Genomic DNA, 26,376 nt, shown 5'->3' with positions numbered 1-26,376 from the left:
ATGAAAAACAGCAAATTAATTATAACATGAAAATTGCAGACTTGCTTTAAATAAGTATGTTAAAAGTCACTTAAAAGTTAACATATGTGTCGCGAGTGCATTAGTATCATTACTGCAAGAACATATAAATCTTTGTAAAATTTTCATAGATCATGGTTATCAAAATTTCATAGATTGTCTTTATCTACAATATGACAGGGACAATATTACACGTGCAAGCTTGTTCTAAAATAAAGATAATTTAACAAGGCCACCGATTAAAATACAGCGTTACATATCTTCTGTACATATCATACGTAAAGGACTACCTATCAAGTGAGTAGAATTCATTTATAGCAGTCCTTTCATTGTTTTACTTTGGAGAAAAGAGATCTCAAAGAAATAATATGTTACAATTATAAAACTATTGATACTTCATTAGACTGTTTATAAGATGTATGAAAGCTATGGCAAAATCTTATTAATTTACTTTTTTCACCACTTGGCTATAGTTAATTTGTACACTAGGCAAAACTATATTTCTATATTTGGCTATGCATTATTTGTATAATTGGCTAAACTATATTTGTATATTTAGCCATACTTTATTTTATACTTGGCTATGCATTATTTGTATACTTGGTAAAACTATATTTGTATATTTGGCTGTACGTTATTTATTTGTATACTTGATTGCTATACTTTATTTATATGCTTGGCTATGGTTTTATTTTTTGAACATAATCTTAATTTTTTATTTAATTTTACATTCATCTGTCGACGTAATGTTTAACATTCAAAACGGTATAAGCAATTAATTACATATAAATACATTCTTTCTAAACGTCTTTATTAGGTGAACTTAACTAAAGTTATGGAAGAAATCATGGGAAGATGCAGCAAGGTAAGATTGTTCAAAAGTAGCTAGAACAGTAACAATAAATACCAATCATTGCAAAACCTGAGCGAGATCATAGTGTCCTGAATTATTAAATAACAGTATAGTTATGTTGAAGAAATCATTATTTAAAACGCAAATTTGTAATACTGTATAAATGTTAATATTCTAGAAAAATGGTAAAGAAATGTGACATAGCAGATTAATGATATGCCGCATATTTCTTAGACACATCAAATAATTCTAAAGATAACTATTTTAAAATTTGTCCTTGGAATGTCCTCCCCTGAACTCCACCATGCATGTAAAATTGTATATTTTTCCGTGATGTAAGAAAGTTTAGTTAAATCAATAAATTCGTCCATATCTCCTGAATTGTTGCTGTTTTATCCTTCATATCTAAATAAATTTCCGTTATCATATTTGTATTGTTTACCTACATTATCTACTAGTGGACTGAAGATGCTCCTGTTGTGCAGATAAAACAATATAAACATAACAGATAAAATGCAGAGCTCATAAATGACCCTCAAGTAACGTAATACACTTCGGTTTGAAGTGGCACAAAATTTTGAAAATGCGTAACATCTATCAAAAGTTCATATTACGTCTGGAAAGGTCGCAGGACTTTGAAACCTGTTGATATATTAACTAATGCAAAGTTTTGAAAATGTTAAAATTTCGCATAATTCCGTATGATTAAGATTTTGCTGTTGTTGTTGCTGTGTTTAACGTCGCACCAACACAGTATAGATCATATGGCGACTATCCAACAAAACTTGTGAAGGGAAACCTCTATGATATTAAATTTTGTAACACAACCCATATTTTCCTCTTTTGGAACAGAGATAAGGACCAAAAGTGTGTGTAAATACGCAATAAAATCACTGTTGATGATTCATTTTTAGGCATGTGACGTAATCTGAGCGGTGAAAATAAGTATTTATACAAATCATGAACAATTTAGCTTGCCCTCAGGTATGGCTGTATTTATTTGTCGATGCATCGTCTTAGAATCAGACTTTTCATAAGCTAGCTGGATATTATTTAAAGGGTGATGCAAAGTTTGTAAAATGCAAACATTCTCTGACTTTTATGAATATTGCATATATTGAACTAAAGTTTTGAAAATGCATAATATCTATCAAGTGTTTATATATTGTCGGAAAATATCACAGTTTTTCGTATTTTATTGCAAAAGAAAGTCAGCTCTTGGTAATATGGAAATTCTTTGTACTTAATTGAGCAAAATAGTGGCAGATTTGGTATCAAAATTTAGAGAATTTTATAAACAACACAATGGTTTTTTTGTACTTAAATTTAATAATTATCAGAATTTTGGATTCGTGTAAAATGCGGAAGGGTTTAAACGTACAAGTTGCATAAAGTATTCGAAACTGTATGGCGTAACGTCCAGTGGAACTAAGTTGGAATGATGTTTCATTCAAAAATTGAAGGATTAAACTGGAAAAACGTATTTCCAAAAGTAACATAATTCTGCAATTTTTACTTTTCAACCCTCGGGCTGTTAACATGTAACCAAAGATTATATTCAAACTGTTAATAAATGTTAACTCTTGCTACCAGATATACTGATTCCTTTCTATATCCAATACAGCGAGCGGCAAATGCACAAAAATATCGCTTCTTAACCTGCTAAATAAGTAGTTCAAAAGTTTGATAGGAAACTAGTCTGTTATGATTTCTTGCGTATTAAACAAACATAAATAAAAAAGACACGTTTGTTTGTTTGATTGTTTGTTTGTTTAGTTGAATTTTAAGTCACACCGACACAGTATAGGACACATGGCGACGTTCCAGCTTTACTGGTTGAGGAAGACCTCAGATGCCCTTCGGTGCATTATTTCAGGCACGAACAGGCACCTGAGTAGAACCACCGACGTTCCGTAAGCTAGCTGGATAGCTTCCTCACATAAAAGAATCCAAAGTCCCTGTCGGGATTTGAAACCACAGCGGTGAGGGGCAAGTGATTTGAAGTCAACGACTTTAACCACTCGGCCACGGATGCCCCAAGACACGCTTGTAAACACTCGTTTTTGATATTTAAACGACCTGCTTTGCATAGTTTTTGAAATTTGTATTTTGCTTTATACCCTCCAAGTTTTCAATAATATGAATTTAGATCTGATGTAACTAAAGTGTCTAAAGAACAGAAAATAAATGAAATACGGGTTGGAAAATGTGAAAAGGATGTCCTAAAGTTGCAAGATTTAAGTGAAAATCTGAGGATTGATACCGATTATATAGATGGTCGATGTAATAGACATGAAGATAATATTTCGAAGCTTGAAAGTGGCCTTGACTTTTTAGAACGATATGCGAATCGCGAAAAAATTAGAATTTTTGGGCTTAAAATAGACCCTGAGAGTAATTTGACAAGCCGTAAAAAATTTGTTATTGACAATGTGCTCAAAGTTGCTGATGATAAGATTTGCTGGCGTTCTGATGATATCAAACACGTACAATGTTTTGGTCAACTTACCAGCGATAGCACACCACTTACAATAGTCCATTTCCGGTTTGAGGATGACAAGGCTCATGTCTATGCCGGTCGATCTCGATTGCGTGACAAAGGTATTCGCGTTGGTGATGATCTAACAGCACGTCAACGTAGGTGCTTGAAGGAGCTAAAGGAAAAGGGTCGTCATGGGTATTTCTATAGGGGCCAGCTAGTTGAATTGCAACCTAAGCAACAACACGGTGATGATACTCGTGTAAAATTTACAAATGGGATATCTTAAAATAAATCTCAGCGATCAGATGGTGAGAGTGTTAATCCCTCACATTATCCGGACACAGGTGATGTAGATGATATGGAGGTGGTTACCTCTGATGATAGGAAGGATGTAATTAATTTAGAAATTTTCGCATAGGATGGAGGTCAAAGCCCAACACGAAGTAATGACTATATAAACTTGATTTCATGGAATGTCGAAGGTTTGAAATCGAAATTGTTTTATTCTGATATTTCTGACTTTTTATCACAATATGATATCATTAGTTTGCAAAAGACATAGGATGATGACTATAGTTATTGTGATAAATATTTCCCTGATTTGTCATCTTTTTATTTGTCTGCAAAATTATCTACCTGCGGTGGAAGAATTATGAGTGGGGTACTTGTGCTGGTTAGAAACTGTTATACAAAGTTTGTTAAGCGCGTTTGTGATGAGTTTAGCTATGGTGTTATATTACTGATAAGTAAAAAATTGTTTAATATAGAAAATGATGTTTTATATGTTTCACTGTATCTTCCACCAGAACATTCACCGTTCTATACTGACAATATAGTTTCCGGTTTAACACAATTAGAAGATGTTATTATAAGAAACAATTTCTTAAATACTGATCTGATGCTAAATGGAGATTTCAATGCTAGAACAGGTACTTTATGTGATTTTATTATTGGTACGCACAATATTCCAGAGCTTGATGAATTTAACGATATTGTTGATGGTGATATTGGTACTTTTAGAGCTTCAAATGATACTAAAATTAATAAGTTTGGGAGAGAGTTAATAGATTTTTGTAAAGTGTTTTCTTGTTATATCATTAACGGAAGATTTGGCAGAAGTACTGGTAGTGATGGTTATACTTTTGTAAATCAAAATGGATGCAGTACAATAGATTACTATATTCTCACAAAAAGTTTGATGGATCGTGTAAAAAATTTTGAAATCAAATCAAATACAGAAAGTTGTCATTTTCCACTGTCTTTATCAATGATTACGTCACAAAAGCAAAGCAGGGATAAACATGTGGTATCCGACTGTGTGTATTATGATTTAAATAGTGGCAATTGCGAAGAATACCGCAGGAATTTATCTGAAAATATTTTACAGGGTAATTTCCAGTCGGTTGACAATATGTTAAATAATGACAATTGTGATATTAATGATATTATACAAGAATTTGAAATGTCAATAAATAAAAGTTGTACTGAGTTTAAAAAGATAAGAAAAAATATAGAGTGGTGAGAAAAAATGCATGCTTTGATTCAAATTGTAGAGAAGCAAAACGAAAATCGCAAATATTGCTTAAAAAGTTTAGAAAAAGAAAATGTAATGAAACATTAAAAGTTTATTTAGAAAGTAAACGGTATTATAGAAATTTATGTAAACATAAACATTGGTTATATACTAAAAAGTATTTATCTAAAGTAGACTCATGTGTTCATGACCCGCGTAGATTTTGGCGGGAAATAAAAAGTGTACTTATTAAATCTAAAACTGAATCTAACATATCATTAGATGACTGGTATAATCATTTTAGAGATTTGTTTTCTAATACTAATACAAATCAGCATAGTGAAACCGGCTCAGAAGATGTAGATTTAAACACACATTTTGATGAAATTGAGCAGTTGATATTTAATTCTGATATCTCTGATGAAGAGATACTGACAAGTATCAAATCACTTAAACTTAATAAAGCTTCGGGTGGTAATCTTTTGCCGCAGCAACTTGCCTACGGTATTCAATATATATTACCGTATATTCGTAAATTATTTAATAGACTTTTTACGAAAGGTGAATTTCCAACTAGTTGGGCAACTTCAATTATTATTCCTTTACATAAGAAAGGAAGTTTAAATGATCCCAATAATTATAGGGGCATTGCACTTCTTGATGTACTTAGTAAAGTGTATATTACAATTGTTACTAAACGGCTTACTTTTTACGCCGACGCTTTTAATAAACTTTCTGAATCCCAAGCAGGATTCAGAGCCGGATATAGTACTATTGATAACGCATTTGTATTGCAATCAATTGTCTCTAGGTATTTTAATATGAAACGTCGATTTTTATATGTAGCCTTTATAGATTTTCAGAAGGCTTTTGATTCCGTGGACCACACAATATTATACGATATTTTAAGAAGAGATGGAGTTAAGGGTAAATTGTATAATACAATTCAAAGTATATACTTTTCTGTTAAATCATGTGTACGTTCAAATGGGAATCTTTCAAATATTTTTGAATGTCCAATAGGACTTCGTCAAGGTTGTAGTTTGAGTCCAATTTTGTTTGCTTTGTTTATAAATGAATTGTATATTTTAATGGTGGAAAATGATATCAGAGGTATCCAACTTTTTCCTGATATTGTTGAAGTATTTTTACTTATGTTTGCTGATGATATAGCATTACTTTCAGATACTATTGTCGGTCTACAAAAACAACTAAACTTGTTACAACAATTTTGCATTAGTAGTAAACTTGTAGTTAATATTGAAAAAACTAAAGTAATTGTATTTAAAAGAGGTGGTCAGTTATCTAGAAGAGAAAAATGACAGTATAATGGTAACCAGTTAGAAATTGTTAGTGGTTTCACATATGTTGGAATATATTTTAGTAACAGATTATCTTTGTACAAAATGGCTGAGGCTATGGCCACCAAAGCGAAAAAAGTACTTTTGTATATTCTCAGTTCATTTCAACATATTTCTTGTTTACCACATAAAACATTTTTTAAGATTTTTTATTGTAAAGTAGCATCCATAATGCTATATGGATCAGAATTGTGGGGTCTTAAAGACAATAAATGTATAGAAACTGTACAATTATATGCTTGTAAACGTTTTTTGAATGTCAATGTTTCTGCTTGTAATGACGCTATTCTTGGCGATCTAGGTAGATACCCAATGTATATATTTGCTGCAAAACGTTGTATAGATTTTGGTTGAGACTTATAAATCTCCCTAGAGATAGATATACACGCTTATGTTATGAAATGCTGATGTATTATGACAGTATTGGATACAAAAATTGGGTGACTGATATACGATTAAACCTATATAAAAATGGATTTGGATACGTATGGGAGGCACAGGTTGTAGCCAATCCTAAATTATTTATAGTGCAATATGAACAGCGTCTAAAAGACCAGTTTGTGCAAAATTGGCAATTAAAGTGTCTAGAAAATGTAAAATTAAATCATTATGTTATGTTTAAGACTACCTTTAAAAGTGAAAAATATATTTCTGTTATAGATATTGACAAATATAGAAAATGTTTTGCTAGTTTTAGAAGCTCTTCACATTGTTTAATGGTTGAAAAGGGTAGACATTTTAATATTGATAGAGAACATCGTGATTGTATGTATTGTGAATCAATGTTAGAGGACGAATATCACTTTCTTATTGTGTGTTCTTTATATGCAATTTTACGTTCTTACTATATACCATTGTATTATTATCAATATCCGAATGTTCAAAAGTTCTACTCTTTGATGGCAACTGAAGACGAGTCATTGATACGTAATGTTGCTAAGTATATGTATTATGCAATGAAAGAAAGGGATAATTTTCTTAAATGTTTTGAATAATTTATATTCAGATTGTATTTTATAATTGTATTAGAAATTCGTATTGCCAATTTGTATTGTATATTGTATACACTCTGTATGGGCCGGAGGCCTCTTGTACAATAAAGATATTGAATATTTACCGATCATGATTATCAATATATCTCCAAAACAGTTACTCCCAGAAACACGTGGAAAATACTTTATTAGTTTTAAAGACGTTCATAAATAAACATTGAATTTACATTGTTATTATGAAAAATTTTCAAGGTCTTCAATGACCCTATCCATGGGCATATAGAATTGCCTGAATTATGTGTGAAGATAATAGACACGCCGTACTTTCAACGCCTGAGAAATATAAAACAAATTGGAACCTGTTATTTGGTTTACCCGGGAGCCAGTCACAACAGATTTGAGCATTCGCTTGGGTAAGTGTTTTATAAATCCCTTCTAAATGAATTGATTTCGTTCCCGTATTTATAAACTTTATTTATGTTTTTCTTAAGAATGTGTGAAAATGTAATGCAAATTAGATTTTAAACACAAGCTGCTTCATATGATAGCTTTAAGCACACACTAAAACAACGTTGTGCAATAATTTCCAGTGTATGTTTTCTTGCGGGCAAATTATTGAAGGAAATAAGAAACAAACAGGAAGGAATACTGGACCCAAAAGATATTTTATGTGTACAGATTGCAGGACTGTGCCATGACCTAGGTAAGTAATATTGAAATGTTGATTTTTTTCAATGCCAATTTTATAAATACCTTTTTCTTGTTTTTATCGCTTCGACGGATTTAAGGTATGTGAGTGTTTTATGGTAGTACCCTGGTGATTTTCTAGTCTTTATCTATAGTTGCCTTATTACTTTCGCGATTTTTGCAAGTTTTGAAAGGTTGATTGTGCTGCATGGAAGTTAAATACATTTCTCGTTTGTTTGTCTCCTGTAAGCAGACTCAATCGGACCGGAGTAGAAATTTCCACGTATAAATCTTGATAGATCTCCAGTGTTTTAGAATATGCGTTCATATATATCAAGTCATTCGCAACTAGATTGTATTCGTTATTTGAAAACTGGTGTGCTAAATGTAGTTCTTTGGGGCCTATTCAAGTGTCGAAAGTAACCTTCTTTGTAGTTTTTTGTCTTCATTGTTAAAACATTCAATTTCAGTACAAATCGCAATAAATTATCCAGTATGTCATCATTTCTTTATTTGTTGGCGTGCTGGTAGCAGAACGATTAAACAGCTTTAATAGTAACTATGATGTATTTGTATTACAAACGTCACCAAGCTCTATTCAGGTGCAGGTTCATGCCTGAAATAATGCCCTATAGAAAACTACACCACCAAACCTGGACATATACTGTGTCAGTGCGACGTATAACCCAATCAAAACAAACAATAGAAATATTTTATCAATATCGGTATTTCAACTAACATTTCATAATAATATGAAGATGATATTCCAATAAACATCCACTCTTGCCAAATACATTAGTCAAAAAGGACGAGACCAGTTACAGATCTGTCGTTATGTTTCTTTGTTTATTTTCATTTTAAACACAAAGGTTTTTATTACACTAAACTTGTAGCTTTATAACAAAAGTGATCTTGCATCAGATGTTTAATCAATATTAATTATTTTAAAGGTTTGAAACAGTGAAATTACCACTTTGATAATTTCACTGTTTTGAATTTAAACCCCTTACGTTGTTTCAGTGAAATACCAGCGTACACAGTACTGGGTACCAACTTAATGACGTGACGTCGTAAATGACGTCACGTTGTATTTTCATTTGGCGCGCTTTTCATTCAGTATTAGATTTAATGTCTTTTGCATATAATAAAAAGAAAATTTGTTTAGTTTAGTGTAAGATCGGAATATATTTCACCGAGTGAGCACCAAAAGGTATATTTCACGAGTGGCGCAGCCACGAGTGAAATATGAACTTTTGGTGTTCACAATATGGAATATATTTCACCGAGTGAGCACCAAAAGGTATATTTCACGAGTGGCGCAGCCACGAGTGAAATATGAACTTTTGGTGTTCACAAAGTGAAATATATTTCGATCTTACACTGAACTAAACAAATATCCTCTATATAAACTGCATAAAAATTTCAATAAAAATGAGTAAATATAGAAAAAAAAACAAGGAGGACAGAATCACATTTCGATTTTCAAAAGAAAAAAAGTACTGAAAAAAAAGCTTTGAATTTAATATAAAGTTTTAATACGTTGAAGAGTTACTCTGTAACTGACCTATATTCTCCTTCACATATCGAGTAAAAGCGCGGAAATTCACATATATTTTACTGATTTTTTTCCACCCTCGTGAATTTTTAATAAATTTTATTGCATAAATGGTTTTATCACACACCCGTGCCGATTTTGCGACTCCGTAAATATGGTATTGCACAGCCGTGCATATATTTTGACGTGACGTCATTGGCGATATACAAACATAGTGTAATGACGCGTTAAATGTTAGCGTTAAACTATAGGCGCGTCAATGAAAAATGACTCTTATTTCACTTTAAACGGTCTTTATTTTGGGTATGTGATAAATAGAATATTAAATTCGTGCAAGTTCATTACTGAATTTATTGCACTCGTTGAATAAAATAATATTATGCTCGCCAGAGGCTCGCATAATATAGTTTTATTCAACTCGTGCAATAAATTCAGTAATGAACTTACACTCATTCAATATCCTCTATTTATCCCGGGTATTTCTGGATCCATCGTATTTCATCAATTGAAAAAAATGCCGATCTTTGTTAATAGAGAATATACGTTAGGGATACAAAGACATGTATAAAAAATATTGAATTGTAAATATTTGTAAACAAGCAGTTATATTTATCTCCATAATCACCATTTAAAGGTCAGTTCTCTATATCAGGATAGTACATTCTTACACAAAAGCATATATAGTTTAATTTACAACAAAATGATATACACAACATAACATAACATAAATTTTATTTAGCATTAAACATATTATACAATGCTTATAGCCAACATGAATAAAAAAATGTTAATAATGGTATACAAAGTGAGAGTAATGGTTAACATGTTTTCCAGAAGAACAAAGATTTCTAATTTCTTACATAAAGTATAAAGAAAAAGCATTTTCTCTTTAATATAGAGTATACTGATTACACATTTTTCAGATGAACGAAATATTTGAATTTTAAGTGAAACTGTTAACATCAATGTTTATCCGTTGTACACATGAAATATATTGATGACATGCCATTATAAGGATAAGGTAACAAAGTGTAGTGATAGCAACGTTTTTATGAGAGAAAAAAAACAACAAAATATTTGATTTATACATGTATGTGAAAATAAACAAAGAATATTTTTGTACATCGAGTATCGTTTACACAATTCTTTTCTTATTTGCGAAATATAAGTATTCAGCAAGGTTACAGATAATCTATTTAGAGTAACGGTTAACTTTTCAAATTATTGATTGATGGCCAGTGATGATTAGTACGGTTTTAGATATATAATTCTTAAATATTGATAACGCGAACAAGCGAGTTGGAAAAGAAATTCTGTTTCCGGTTGTCGCATATTACACGATTTGCAGATTCTTTGTTCACGAGGAATGTTATGATATCTTCCGGTTTCGATAAATAACTCATGTGCGGAAACTCTAAATCTGGACATCGCGATTCTATATTTATTTTCCGTTATGACTCTCAAATAATTTTCTGACTCTAATTTATGTTTGAATATACAATACGATTTTAAACGACTAGAGTTATTTATATCGGAGTACCAAGATTGTAGATATGTATCGGAAATGCGTTGTTTGATCATGTCAAAAGGAACGTCAATTTCAAATTGTTCATTCCATATATACATTAGCCCTATCTCAGTCAGTAATGTTTTAATGTGGGAAGCCCAGTTATTATTTCGGTACATATAACCCTAGTCTGTATCGGATTTTAAAAATAAAATGTTTTCTTAATTTACGATGAATCATTTTGTTTCAGATTTTTATCCAATATTTTATCATATTTATTTTTCTATATATATGAAGTGGAAATCGCCCTAGTTCACCATATAATGACGTTAAAAAAGTCGACTTTTTACACAGAGTACTCGTTTCAGAAACTTATTATGTATAAGTTCTATGTCAGCTGCCTTATGCATGCCCCATATATCCGAGCCAAAATTTAGAATAGAACCGACCAATGAGTCAAACAGTTTACATTTATGTGCGGCCGTTATTTCTTTATTTTTAAATATTAAAAAAAGTTTATGCAGCGCAAAAGGTGCGTGTTGTGCTATACATTTTTGTGTACGGTGCCAATTACCGTTTTTGAACAAAGTGATCCCAAGGTACTTAAATGATTGAACGATCTTTATTGCTGTATTATATATGTAAAATACATACCCTTTTCGAATATCATAGTTTTTGTCTTTGATACATTAATTTTCATGCCCCATTGGATACAGTAATTCTCAACATCGTTTAACATTGACTGAGGGGTTTCGTGAGAGTACCTGATCATCTGCAAATAGTATAAGGAATAACTTGAGCTCATTTACTGTAAATATATCACTTAAGTTACTGTCTATATTATCAATGAGATCGTTCACGAACAACATAAAAATCAAAGGTGAACTCGGATCTCCCTGCTTCTATCCTATGTCGGAGGTGAAGAAGTTTTTAAAGAGATCTTTATATCTAACACATGTTTTACCATTATAGTACATTGATCTATAATTGCTTTCAAAAATTTGCAACTTACATTTTCTGATAACAATTTTTGCCACAAATATGATCGATCAATTTTATCAAAACACTTTTCATAGTCAATAAAGATACAAAATAATTGATCGCCTGAGTTTAACACTTTGGACATAATCGAATGAAAAATGAAAATGCAGTCTGTAATTGATTTGCCTTTTTGGAAACCAAACTGGTTCTGTGTTATTTTTTCATGACAAATTTAACCCATTTGTGGTCGGTTCAATAAAATTTGAGAATAGATTTTGGCTAAAAAATTTATTAGGGTAATTCCTCGATAATTTTGTGGATCATTTACATCACCTTTTTTGAAAATTGGAGTTATAATAAATTCCCCCAACTTGTCGGATATTCGCTACAACTTAATAACCTATTGTATTGTTTGAGTAAAAATGGAGATGGTATATCATAAGTTGTTTTGAAAATTTCACTTAGTAGAGTGTCTATACCTGGTGAATTATTATTGTTTTGGTCGAAGACTGCGGTACGAAGTTCGAGTTGAGTGATGTGATTTCTGTATCTAAATTCTCGTCTTGTATATTTGATATAATTGAAAAATAATTAAAGCTTAACATTGGACGTTTAACATTAAAGGTGGTAAAAAATAAAAGCACGGGCATTGACGTCGATAGATGGGATTATCTCGCTAGAGACAGTTATATGCTTGGCATGAAAAGCATCTTTGACTTCGACAGATGTATTTCAAATGCAAGAGTTCTTAAAGTGAACGATGAGAGGACACAGATATGCTTCAGAGACAAGGTAGTACAATGATAATAGTAAGACATTGTTAATTTAAGTCAGTATGTCCGTCTGTTTGTCATATCAGTCTGACAATCGTTTGTTTGTTTGTACGTGGAATAAACAAAATACTATTAGACTACCAACCGGAGCATAGCATTAAGGCAGAACGTTCAGATCTAGTTAATACGAGTAAAGCAAAAACACTTAAATGCTGTTTTATTTATGAACTGATTTCTCAGATCTAATATTGGCTTTCTAAGTTTTGATATTACAAAGTTTCTGATGATTTTGTATTTAAGATATAATGAACAAGTATTTCAATACCGCATTATATGCCCAATATATCTTATTTTTGTAAATATTGAATGTTGCATTAGAAATATATGTACATGTATATGAAGTATTTTCAGCATTTAAACATGCTTTTTATATGCCCGAAAGGGCATATTATGTTATATCCCCTGGCGTCCGTCTGTCTGTCTGTCTGTCCGAGCAAACATTTTGGGTTAAGGGGCTATGTAACAGTAAAGAGAACAAAAGAGAACAATAGGTTAATTCCGTGATCAAAGGGTTTATGGGATAGTAGCCCTTAAGATAACAAAGAAAATAACAAAGAAAATAGCCCCTAAACCCAAAATGTTGGAACGACCGTCCGTCCGTACGTCCGTCCGTCCGTTAGCAATTTGGTTTCCGGAGCATAACTTAAGTTCCATTCGGCCCACAATTTTCAAACTTCATTGGATGATTGTCCATATTGGGTAGAAGACCCCTATTGATTTTGAGGTCACAAGGTCAAAGGTTTAGGTCATTTTTAAAGACTTAAGTATTAATCAACCTACAGCTGTTAAATTTTATAGGATAAACAGCTAATTCCCATGTCTTACAAATGCTTCTTCCTTACTAAAAAAAAACACTTTCGGGCATATAATGCTCCGCCTAGCGGTGCTCTTTTTTCTATTATTCAGGAAGCTCAGGACATATATGATATGTTTTATACAAGAATGACACTACATAGAAGAGCATACCAGCATAAGACAAATAATATTATCAGTGAAATGTATGTTAAGATAATAGCGTATATTATTATTAATCATTTTGTTTGAGGGAGTACATGTACAAATATGAACTTTCCGTGATTGCGAGTCATTTTGGAATAGGTTTTTTAATTACCTTCATTCTAAATCTTCTCACATTAACAGAACAAATTAAATTTGATGTTGAGACATATTTTGATTTAGTTTTCCAAATATTGAAATACCGATATTAACGTTTTTAAAGACTGGGGTATTTATTTCCTCATGTTAAGCATACATATTTGTTACTATGAGAAATGATCACTGTTTATGTGTTACTTCGTGTCGAATTTGTTGTTGTTGTTGTTGTTTGTTCTATTCGTTGTTGTTGTTGTTTTTTATAGGGTGTGCGATGCCTTAACTCAAGCAAATGACAATCTCTTCTTTGAGGGAATAAACGGGTAATATATTTTATTGGTTTCTTAAAATGATTTTATTGATGAATAATTTTAGAACTACAAAACAGTATTTGCTGAATATATAAACCAGCGATATTTGCAACATTAGTAATGAACGTTATTGTTCAATCCTATCAACAAAATTAATATAAAGTGAAATGGTGCTTGTTCTAATCCTTTTAAATATGAAAAACAAAATCATCAAGGAGGGATTGTGTTCAATGAACGCAACCCATACACGATTCAGCACAGGGCCACCGACAAGGAATCCAGCAGGATTTCTATGCAAAACCAGGACAAGGCACAAGACAAAGCACGGAGGGAGTGATAACTTTAATGATACATTTAAGGAAATAAACGAAACCGGCAAGGAAATTAAAAAAAAGACGATTGATTAATTGATTAATTAATTAATTAATTAAGTTAATATTCTATCTTATAAACTGTGTTTGTTCACAGGAAATCGTATCAGCTAAAGGAAAGTGTTGATGATATGGAAGCATTTTCGAAAGTCACCGATGATGTATTGCATATGATATATCAGTCACCTGATAAAAAGTTAAAAGCACCAAAAGAAATCATTCAACGTGTCCTAAACAGAAAGCTGTACAAATGTGTGGGTCAAACACAGATCAAAGAGGTAATCTAGCATTTTAAAAGATTAGGAAAGTTTTGAAAAGCATTACACACATTTACAACCATATACATTTTGACTGTTTTACAGGAACATCACATATTTTACATGGCGCTGTTTTATTTAAGGACTTGTTTCCGTGTTCCGAAAACCATTTATGCTATATTTCTCACATTTATCTACAAATTTAACCATATCACCATATTTTCTGAATTATTGTTGTGCATTTCGATAGCATTAAGTAGGAATGTCTACACGAGTATACACGTTTACAGTCGAGTTTTCAATCCGATCAGCAAATAGGTTAAAATAATTAATGTATAATTTCTCAGCTTCCTCGTATATACTGAAACTAAAACTGTTCTATTTAATTAAACGCCTATTTCTATATACATATTCAATGGCGTTGTACAAAAGGATAATAAAAATTTGTACACATAGATAAAAAAACAAAACACATATGCATGACAAATGAACTACAAAAAAATATGTTATCATTTTTTGTACTAAAAAAAAAAAAAAAAAGAATAGTTATTCACAATCTTAAAACAAAGCGTAAAAATCTCTAAAATAGTAGGTTTTGACATTTTTCTTGAACATGTCCAAAGTCGAAGACTGTCTTATATACAGAGGCAATTTATTCCAGAGAGTTGGACCAACGGTACTAAAACTTCTGTCGTTAAATGTTTTCCTTTTGTTAAAGGGGACAGCAAAACAATAATCCATATTATCAACAGATCTGAGATTTGATCTTTTTATGACAGGCTTGTGTAACAGTTCTGTTAGATAAACCGGAGCATTGCCCATAAAACAGTTATACATTGTACATAGTATTTTAAAATTGATCCTAGCTTTAATTGGTAACCAATGCAGTTCCAACAAAGAGTCTTTGGAACTATCATATTTTCCGCGTTGCAAAACAAGTTTAGCGCACATATTCTGGATACGCTGTAATTTCTGTAACTCACTTTCTGAAATGCCAAACAATATAGCGTTGCAATAATCCAAATGTGAGATTACAAGCGACAATACTAGGATTTTTGTGGCGTCCTGAGTCAGATATTTGCGAATGCTCTTTATTCTCAAATAATTTAACATGGCAGTTCTACACTTGGTCTTAACATGTGTTGAGAATCTTAGGCCCTCGTCTAAGTAGGCACCTAAGTATCTTATGACACTGACATTTTGAATTTTATCACCGGCGATATCAATTTCTTTAATTGAACATTTACCAAGTTGGGCTTTACTACCAAACATAATGAATTCTGTCTTAGTGGTGTTCATTTTGAGTTTATTGGCATTCATCCAGTCATTGATGATTACAGCACTGTCTTCAAGTTGCTTTATAGCGTTAAGTTCATTGGTCACTGAAGTTGGTCGAAAGCGTTGACTAGCAATGTGGTCATCAGCAAAGCCGTACACAGATATGAATGGTGGTATCACATCAAATAGGGTTCCTGCATATGTGAGATAGAGCCATGGACCAAGACAGCTCCCCTGAGGTACACTGCATTCCAGCAATCGTGGAGTCGATTCAGTAGAATTAACACTGACGCGACAACCACGAGGTCGCAGGTACGAGTCCACCCAAGCTAACACGGTACCATTGACACCGTACTGACTGTGTAACACGTCGAGTAGAATGTTGTGGTCAACGGTGTCGAAAGCTGCACTTAGATCTATTGCAATTAGAGCTGTGACCTCTTGCTTCTCCATACCGTCTAGAAGATCATTGACAAGTATGAGTAAAGCAGTCTCACATGAATGATGACGCCTGTATGCTGATTGATTTTTTTGGTAACAAATTATGGGTATCGACATGGTTATTTAGTCTGAAGAGCGCAGCCTTTTCTATCAATTTTGAAAGAAACGATATTAAGTTACTGACAGGCCTGTAGTTTGACAATTGTAATTCTAAACCAGACTTCTTAAGAAGGGGTCTAACGATCGCCTGTTTCCAGTGTGTTGGAAATACGCCTTTAGACAGAGATAGATTGACCAGTTTGGTAATGGTTGGCAGAAGCTCATCTAGATGTGACTTTAATATATGTGTGGGTATTAAGTCCAGCTCACACGATTTGGTATTTAGTTCACAAATAAGGCTCTTCACCTGTGTTTCTGTAAGATCCTCGAAATTTTTTAAAGGTTGAATTTGTTTGACATTTGGAATGAAGCTTGGAAAATCCTGAAGTGATTTACGAATTTTAGCTATTTTGTCCATAAAAAAGTCTGCAAACTTCTCAGCTAGCTCACCGTCATTTGTAGACTGTGGCATAGGATTTTCAGCTTTAGTACCAGTTAATTCCGAAATTAAACCATAGAGTTTTTTTGAATCACCTTTGGCATTTAGAATTTTCTCACTTATTACTAGTTTTTTCTCAGAATCAATTTCTTTACAGTATCTATTCCGTGCTTCTTTAAATTTCTTGAACTGTTCTGGCTTTTTGTACTTTCTCCAAATTCTCTCTTTTTTCCGGACAATACGCTTAGATTCCAATATTGACTCATTGAACCAAGGTTTTTGAGTTCTGCATATCCTAGTTTGTTCCTTTGTTGGAGCATGTTTGTCGATAACAGATTGGATTTCTGATTCAAACAAGTTTACAAAAGTATTGACATCTTCACTATCAACTGAAATCTTCGTTAAATCATCAGAGAATTCAGAATGGGATATGCTTTTCCAGTTTCTAAATTGTACAGTTTTACTGGTAATGTTTTCTTTCTTCACATTAATGACTACGTGGACAGCACAGTGATCGGAGAGAAAAGGTCCTTGTTCACATTTAAGTACACATACACCATTAATCGATTCAGTGATAACCAAGTCTAAACAGTTTCCAGCAGTGTGTGTACTAAAGTTGACATGTTGCTCTAAACCCATAGCATGAAGGCAATTTTGAAAGTTTGTAGATGCACCACTACCATTGTCAAGGTGAAGGTTGAAGTCTCCCATAATCAACAAGTTAGAGTATGTAGGTAAGATATCTTCTATGAAATTTGAAAAGTCAGTTACAAATTGCTCACATGTGGCTAGGGATGGGGGTCTGTATAAACCAACTACGTGTACTGTTATACTTTTGAAAATGAGTTTCCATATGCCAAACTCAAAACTTTGTTTGGTCCCATGTTCCATCTTTCTCATTTTAATTTCGGTTTTACAAGTCAAAGCAACACCGCCACCAATTTTGTTCTTGCGGTTTGCAACACTGATTTTGTAACCGTGTTGATTAAGATCAGACGTTTCGTACTGATGTTGTTTTTCGTCAGAATACCATGTTTCAGTCAACAAAGCAAAGTCAATTCTTTGTTCCCTCAAATACTGGCCAACAAAATTATCCTTGTTAACAACAGATCTACAGTTAAGTGTAAAACATGACACTTTTTCACCAATTTGAACACGCGTGTTTTGTATTGAGGGGTATTTCAAATTGTGTAGGTTTGCACAAGAAGGCTTAGTCAGGATTTTAGCTTTACCACCACGTTTGCTCCTTTTGTGTGTTTTGGGTTGAGAGATGTTCAGCTTATGTATAACACCGTGTACACAATGGTCTAATTTATGAAGTTGCCAATTACTCGAAACCGTTAATCCTATTTTCAATAGCTGGTCACGACAATACCTGTACTTTTGATTTATGGTTGGCTGGTTATTGATTTCAATCATGTCCGAAATATGTATATTTTTTAAATATCTGTAACTTTCACCCATCATAAACAATTTAAAAAATGTAATTGTTGCTAGTTAAATACACATAAAAATCAACAAAACATTCATTTACAATGTGTCACAAAATTGCACTTTTCAGCACCTTCAATCCGTCAAAAAATAATAAAAATCCAGGAGCACAGAAAAACAAGTCTGCCTTATACGGCGACAATACAATATACATATTAATTGTTTTGAAACACATAGATTCGTACATGATTTCTCTCAAAGAAATTAGATGTGTTAGCTTGCTTTCCATTCGTGAGTCCTCTTAAAAACTTGATCAACAGTTTAAGGTATTCTCTGTCTTATTGTAATCTTAACTATTGATTCAAATACTTTTGTGTTGAAAACAAAATACTGCTTTATTTTGCATCAGAAAGCGTTTTAAGTTCATGGTGAAACATGTTAAATACCAATCTGAAAACAAAGTGATCCTTCGGTAAACATTAATTACAACAAAAGTACAAGAAAATTGCAAAATCGGTTTGATTGAGTCTGTATATGAGGGAAAATGAATAAGTGCAACATCCATCAAGCCCCCTAACACCGGCTTAAACGGTACTCGATTCTCGATTGTTAATAGTGTTGGCTTCATAGATCCCGAAGGACCATAAAAATATAACAACACCAATACGGTTAACAGCCTTATAAAACTGGGTAATTGTGGACAATTTAGAGGTTAATACATGCGATAATGGCCCGAAGATGTGCATAATGGCCTGAGGGCCGCAGGCCCGAAGGACATTATGAACTCGAGGGCCATTTTCGCATAATGGCGAGCAGCAACCAAGTATTAACGTCTTTAATACCTATGTCCAAAATACGGCGTTTAGACTTCGCCGCTAATCTTGGTTGTCGCCCTTTCTAAGAAACGAACAGTTGTCAATGTAAACAATTACCTGTCATGTACAGTTTAACCATCCGATTAACTTGGAAAACGTGACAACAAAAAATAAATATAAGGAAATGTTGTTTTACTTTTGTTTTTATCGATAAATACAGTATCCTTCTCTATACATTTTTGTGAGATCAAGTGCCAGTTATTTATGAAGTTTTGTGCCTTCAATCTTGAACGGTTACTGAGACTTATGTCCAGGTCTGAATGCTACCGATCCGATCTCATTCCTACCGTCAATCTTTAATCATTTTTTAGAATTTCTGAGGGTCATGTACTTTCTTGCGTTTATAAATCTTTAATGTTAAGCTTTGCTGATTGTGATTAATAATGCCATTAAACTTTTAAAATAGTTTGTGTGCAAGTGACTACAGTTCATTCAACGTCAGCAGCCATCTTGAAAGTCACTGAGAGTTGATTACGTCACTCTGCACGGGCGCTCATTCACTCGGCTATTATAGAAAAATAATGCCGAATAGTAAGGCGGCCAACATTGCATAATGACCTAGATCTTGCCATAATGGCCCTGAAATACCATATATTTTGTTAGGTATTAAGAAACAATATTAGGGCTAGCCTGTTCCAGTGGAGACTTTTTTTGGAAAAATGACAGTAAGTAGTAGGTTGTTTGAGTTGGGATTGCTCAGCATGTGAGGTATGTCAGATGGCTCATCCTAAAGGGTGCGAGATAACCTACAATGGGAATGGCGACAATATCATAAGTGATTTTGTTATCAGTCAATACGACGGAGATCTAATCGGCACCATTTAAGATACTCTAGCATCTTGGTAACACTGCATGTATGTGCATAATCATATTTAGGATTTGTTTGTCTTTGATAAATGTTTATCTGCTGGTCCCTTGAAAGGTCATTCTATAAGCCGAAGTAACTGCCTCTACTCTGTTTTCTCTATTTCATTGTCACTTCAGAGTAAGTTGTGCCGTATGAAGTCCGTAAAAGGTCAACCCGTGTATTTAATCAAATATATTATATTTTTTATCCTTTAAATTTTTTAGCACATCCATTGTTGTTTTTGCATATTTTTGGTGTTTTAGTTCCTTCTATTTGATCGTATTTCTGAATTAGAGGTTCCAATAGTGCCACTTGAATTACACGTAAATATTGCCTGTGTTTTAAATTTGTCTTTTGACGTCTAATCTGCGACATACAGGCTTCATTACCTTTTTATTCCCTTTCAAAATTGTATTTTTTAGTTCCATCCATTGTTTTCACGTTTAAGGCACACGCTTTTTATACTCGGGAAACATACGCAGATTTTCATGGAAAAGCACGGAACTGTTACATATAAGGTTCTTTGATAACCGCCGTACAGACTTCTCTGTTCAAGATGTTTAGATAATGAATTCTGCATAAGCCGACGTAGCATCGATGGTAGCTTGCAAATACCAGTACCGTCCAAGAACAGGCTCAATCAAAGAAAGCCAACTACATTGTAAATTTTGCCGTTTTTGTGTTCTTTAGGGATTCTGGTTTTCACTATTTACATGAAAAGAAGTTTTAGTTGTTATATTATATGACACCTTCTTATGACATGGATTACATTTAGATTGAGTTTTAGTTCTTTTCATTGGTTAGTTCTTAAGCTCTTTTATTTCTCAGCATATCACTTATTGCATTGCTTAAAGTCACAGTTATCGACATGTCCCACCATTCTTCTCAGTCCGTGTGCCCTTTGTCGTTTTTGATTCGGTGCCTTTTTGATACCCTGCTGATTTGCCTCGAGGGCTGTGGCACCTTGTTAATATTTGGTTCTCGGTTTTGTTTTCGGAGAGACTATGTCACAATCCAACTTCCGTTTTTCTCGTGTATTAAAATCATTTTGAAGAGATATTGATTGCTAACCTGATGCAAGTGTGTAATCAGCAAACGGGCGAACTATGGTTGGACGTGCTGTGGGAGATCATCTATGTATGCAAGAAAGAGAAGTGGTCCAAGCACCGACCCCTGGATCACCAAGAAGTACCAGTCCGTCTTCAGATGATTCCTCTTATATTACAGTGCCTGTTTCTAAAAAGAGTTTGGCCTATTTTACTGTTTGGCCTTTAGTGACATAGTTATAAATTGTCAAATAAAGCTTTTCATACTCATCATATTAAAAGTTTTACTCAAGTCTAAGAGGACAGGAGCTACTTGTTGCTTGCTGTGAATTGATGCAAGACGTTTACTAACCATATAAACATCACAAAGACTTTGTTTTTCACGTAAACGATGATGAAGTTGGTGACAAGTATAGTAAAAGTGATTATTTATTTTGTATGGGATACAAGATATCACTGTGTTACATTTTTCTACCTTAATAACTATTTTTCGCTTTCACCACAACTCTATCATCTAATATTCTTTGAATTTATCCTTACAACATAATAAAACTGTACTATTTAAACTTGTTGTCTTTCTCCACCACACTTAAGCTGGAGCGTCGCCATATGACAATACTGTACCCAAAAACCAACATGATTTTGTTTTCACATCATAAAAAATAATTTCTGTTTTCTGATTTTTAGGTGCAGCAATTTGACGAAAATGGTTTCAAGGAGAAACTTTTTAGAAAGATTAAAGAAGCTGAAGAGAGAACGGCTAGACATGATGGTAATGGTTTTAAAATCGATGTAATTATATTTAGTTGAACGTTTTGTCCAATGTTTTTCCGCTCCTAGACGATCATTTAGTACAACAGAATTGTTGTCTGTAGACATTTGTTTAGCCCTGGTTTCTGGTATATCAAATTTCTTTTAATTTGTCATTATTGTAAGTGAGTGGTTCCCGTATTCCTATATGAATTTGGTATAATCATTTTTAGGATATGTTTTGTTTGGGTTTTTGTTGTTGTTGTTTTGTTATTGATTTTGATTTTAAGTTTTTCTATGATTAATAACCTCTGATTGCTTTTAAAATTCCTTTTTTATATTTACTTTCTCCTATTTCTTTCTGGTTTGGTTGTTACGCAAATTATTTAAGTTAAATGACATTTATATATGGTTTTTATTCTATCAACTTTAGGTAGTAACATTAAATTATGGATTGGATGACAAAGATCCATTGAAAAATGTGAGATTTTACACTAAGGTTGAAAGAGATGAGGCTATATTGATAAGCAGCAGGGATCAGGTAAAATCTACCCACCGTTCATTCTATTTAAATTGTTAAATAATGAAATTAAAAAGTCATTTTTTGACGATTTTCTACAAAAATAATTATTTTTTGGATAAATATATGTATATTTTAGCAATAATAATAAACCGGTTTATGTTTGTGAATTGGATTTTGAATATTTGGCAGTGTTTGGGTTACCTTTTTAAAGTATCTAAATATTTAATTGTTATTACTACTATGCAATATTTCGAAGTTTTTTAATTTTTATGAACAAATATTTATTTGCGAATAAATCATTTATTCAATTAGGTTTCATTTGTACTGCCGGAAACCTTTTCGGAGAAAATTGTGCGTGTTTATTGTACAGACAATGATAGTGAGCACTTATCGATCGTAAAAGAAGCATTTACAAGATGTTGCGTCGATGAAGGATATCCAGAGCCAAAGGTTTGTATCAATTTTCTATTTTATTTATTTCATTTATCTTTAGAATTCTTTGAACAATCGAATCTTTCGTAGAGCCACTTCATGCTAACGAAGGATCATTAACTTATCCCTTGCTTCAACAAAAATACTTAATGTATACGTAGCCATTGCCTAATGGAGAAAAGAATAAATACAAAAAACTGGGACTAACGGAAACTCATTCTATACCTCATGTAGTACTTTTCGAATTTGACATTTTAACACATATTTTATTTTCAAACATTTGCCAGATATGTGACAAATCTGTAATATAAAACTAATAATATTTGATGAAATACATAATCTATGTATGCAAAATATCTGAATCTACCATAAAAACTGCGAAAACCATGAGTAGAATGATTAGATGTAAATTTGATTTTAATATTTTATGCTTATATAAACACAGTTTATGAATTATAGACATAGTCACATGTGCTGATGATATTTAAAATTCATTAAGAATACAATAAATGATTATTATTTGTAACACGTTATTGTCGTTGTATATCATATTAAAACCAGTCGTGAGTAGTCATTCGTCACTTTATTTTATAACAGTGTATTGAACCTTCGTTCTATGCATTGCACGTTCTTAATTGAAAATTAAATTATATTTTAGGACAAGTAATCTGGAGGGGATTGCGATGTGGTGTGGAGCACATCCGTCAAATAAGGAACAGAAGTGTACATTTTTTTGTTTGTTTTTTCAGTCAATTTAAACAGTTAATCCTCCGAACTGGTTTTCCTAGATAAGTAACAAGTATTTATCAGCTTTTCCTACAGTGACAAACTACTAAACCTCACACCATTTCTGAATCAATGGTATTAAACAAATGACCATTAAATTCAATGTAAAAGAGAAATTTCACTTAGATTTTTTTCCTGCCCCGAGTATGGCCTCTTGATAACTGATTCGGTACTTTTCCTATTGTCCACAGCTTTACATAGTTATACTTATTTCATTTAAGATATGAGCCTATGTGAGTCTTACTCTTAGCAAAACACAATGACAACATGTACCAAGGTAAAAATAATCATGAAATTAAAATAGTAAACATATAAACATTTATATATATTTTCAACATAGAAACATTTATAGTTTGCATCATTCTCTTGAATCTTGCTCATTGCTGATCATTTCGGTAACTTAAGACGTATTGTTGATCATTTCATTTATTCAATCCCTTTCACTTCATGTCTACTTTTGCAGGGATTCAAAAGACAATCAGAGAGTTATCTTTTTATACTATTAGCATACTTCATCTTCCAAATAAGAAATATTGTCAGCGTATCAGCACACTTCTTTGGTGTTTAATATTTAATTCAAAATATAAAACAAATATTATGTAACATTGTGTTGTGAAAGTTATTTGTGTAGTTTCGCTCAGATGTCACTTCTTTATTTAGAAACAGGTCAAATCTTCTGGTATACATTCATTTTTATCGAGGTTTTTTTAATGTATGGTATATAAGATGTGTCATTAAGTTGGTATAAGCAATGGATCCCATTAGAAATAAGGCGTTGGTCTTTCATTGGCGATCCATCTACCCACTATGCAATACATGTGATATCTTTTTTTACCTATTGTATTTTAAGTATTTACAATGTAGTTGCACAATTTGTTACAATAATACTTCAAAGAAAACTTCCATGGCCTTTTATTTATTGTATTACGTAAGTAATACATTATTTTATTAATGTTTATATAATTATTTTTTTATTGTGTGTTAAAAATCAAAATAAAAAAAAGGTTCCAAGAATAAACTTAATGATGATCAGGTTTTCCTTGTGTAGTTTTGACTTTTTTTATAATTAATAAATAATTACAATACACTAACCGCTCCTTGCCTATATGGCCAGTCAATATTTGCAATTTTGTGTTCAAAACTTATGATTCGCTTTTTAATGCACGGTCTTTTTCAGACTTTGTTGTCCATATTTTGTTCTAAATTGTTCGTGTGAGCTCACGTGAAGACATTTGCGGAATACCGTGCATTGAAATTAAAACGACAAAACGCATGTTTATTCTGCTCATCTGTCAACACAAAGGAAATCCATCCAGCACGGATCTTTCCTATTATCAAATTCCATTTGAGAAATGTTTGAGCTGTTTCTAATAAAGTGCCATAAAACTAGCGTTTTTTATTTTGCTTCAGTATCCAGTACATCTCTCCTATGAGTAATAGACACAGGGCTAGCCCCCCCCCCCCCCCGCCCCCTGGGTATTTTGTACACTTATATAGGATTGAAACTTAGGGTATGTGCTATCGATTGGCACTTGTTTAGTTGAAACGTTTACAATTAATCCAATAGAACAAGTTGATTATCTCCCCTTGAATCATATTTTTCTATATAAGTTTTATAAGATTTCTTTAGATATCTTCTCTATGACGGAGTAAGTTTGTGATCTTAACATTTTTTTTTTTGAGTTGTAAATATATGTTTTATGATTTATACAAAAAGTTTTAAGTTTTAACATAAAAAATAAGATAATTAACGGTGTCCGCCATTTTAAAATGGCCACCATTTATTAAGATATTAACAATTCATAACAATATTTAATGTAAAAATACCCATCTTTAAATAGTTTGATGTAATTATAAATTATATACGATATGCTAAGTGAAACTAACTCTATGCTAAGTAGAATTCTAAATAGTCTGCTCTTGAATTATTTCAATTTTATAGAGATATGAATCATCATTGTTTGGGGTCGATTTGGGCTGCCTTTAGGGTTCGATAAGATACATTTAATTGAATTTCATGCAAATATTGACTTTTTGTCCTCTCTAGAAACTTAATATACTCTCACGTATATGAGAAAAGTTGGTAGTTTACTTCTCCGTTCCGTTCCTGCTTCTGTATATCAATATGACTATATTGAATTGTATAGCTTACCCGCACCACAATGACTATTTGACAGAAAGGCTGCTCGTTGAGTTCCACAACGATTTTATATTCTTATTTTATTTGAAATGACTTAAGCCTTTAGTTGGTAGTTTTTCATTATTATTAGATAAATAATTGAGATTAATGTATAACATTTCATTATCATTGTTACTTCCCTTTAAAAAAACATATTAAAGATACTTCCCCTATTTTCATTGCGCCATTAGAAGAAAGGCAGACAACGTAATAGAATGGTTCTCCCTTAAAATCAATTGTTTGAGAGTGATTTTGTTGATTAAATCTTTATTGAAATGCAACACGGCATTTGACAGCATAAGACACTGATGAATCATTTCAGACATTTTCAGTCATATATGGTGGCTGATTTGTGCCATTCGTGTTTTCGCCACGCGGTCCCGCTAAGCGAAAAGTCGAAAATTTACAAGTTAAAATGGCGGGGGCGAGGAGCGAAA

The 26,376-nt window shown here is 32.4% G+C and overlaps 1 protein-coding gene and 1 long non-coding RNA gene across 2 annotated transcripts; both read left to right on the top strand.

Annotated features, from left to right (window-relative positions):
• The first annotated feature begins 210 nt into the window (after positions 1 to 210).
• On the top strand, positions 211 to 7,943 carry LOC132735845 (uncharacterized). The gene is made up of 4 exons (XR_009626508.1): positions 211 to 315; positions 836 to 883; positions 7,472 to 7,632; positions 7,810 to 7,943. It is a non-coding gene; the product is annotated as an uncharacterized LOC132735845 (long non-coding RNA).
• A 4,504-nt stretch (positions 7,944 to 12,447) lies between these two features.
• On the top strand, positions 12,448 to 25,066 carry LOC132735846 (deoxynucleoside triphosphate triphosphohydrolase SAMHD1-like). Its single transcript, XM_060722861.1, has 8 exons — positions 12,448 to 12,741; positions 13,689 to 13,780; positions 14,141 to 14,197; positions 14,654 to 14,834; positions 21,957 to 22,061; positions 22,453 to 22,560; positions 22,855 to 22,992; positions 23,633 to 25,066. Exons 1-8 carry the CDS (start codon positions 12,640 to 12,642, stop codon positions 23,639 to 23,641), a joined length of 792 nt encoding a protein of 263 aa, XP_060578844.1. The 5' UTR covers positions 12,448 to 12,639; the 3' UTR covers positions 23,642 to 25,066.
• The last annotated feature ends 1,310 nt before the right edge of the window (positions 25,067 to 26,376 follow it).

This window comes from Ruditapes philippinarum, unplaced genomic scaffold (genome assembly GCF_026571515.1).
Source record: "Ruditapes philippinarum isolate M1 unplaced genomic scaffold, ASM2657151v2 ctg2987_1_1_1_1, whole genome shotgun sequence".
In the NCBI taxonomy this organism is placed as follows: Eukaryota; Metazoa; Mollusca; class Bivalvia; order Venerida; family Veneridae; genus Ruditapes; species Ruditapes philippinarum.
This window is presented reverse-complemented; position numbering and strand designations above follow the sequence as displayed.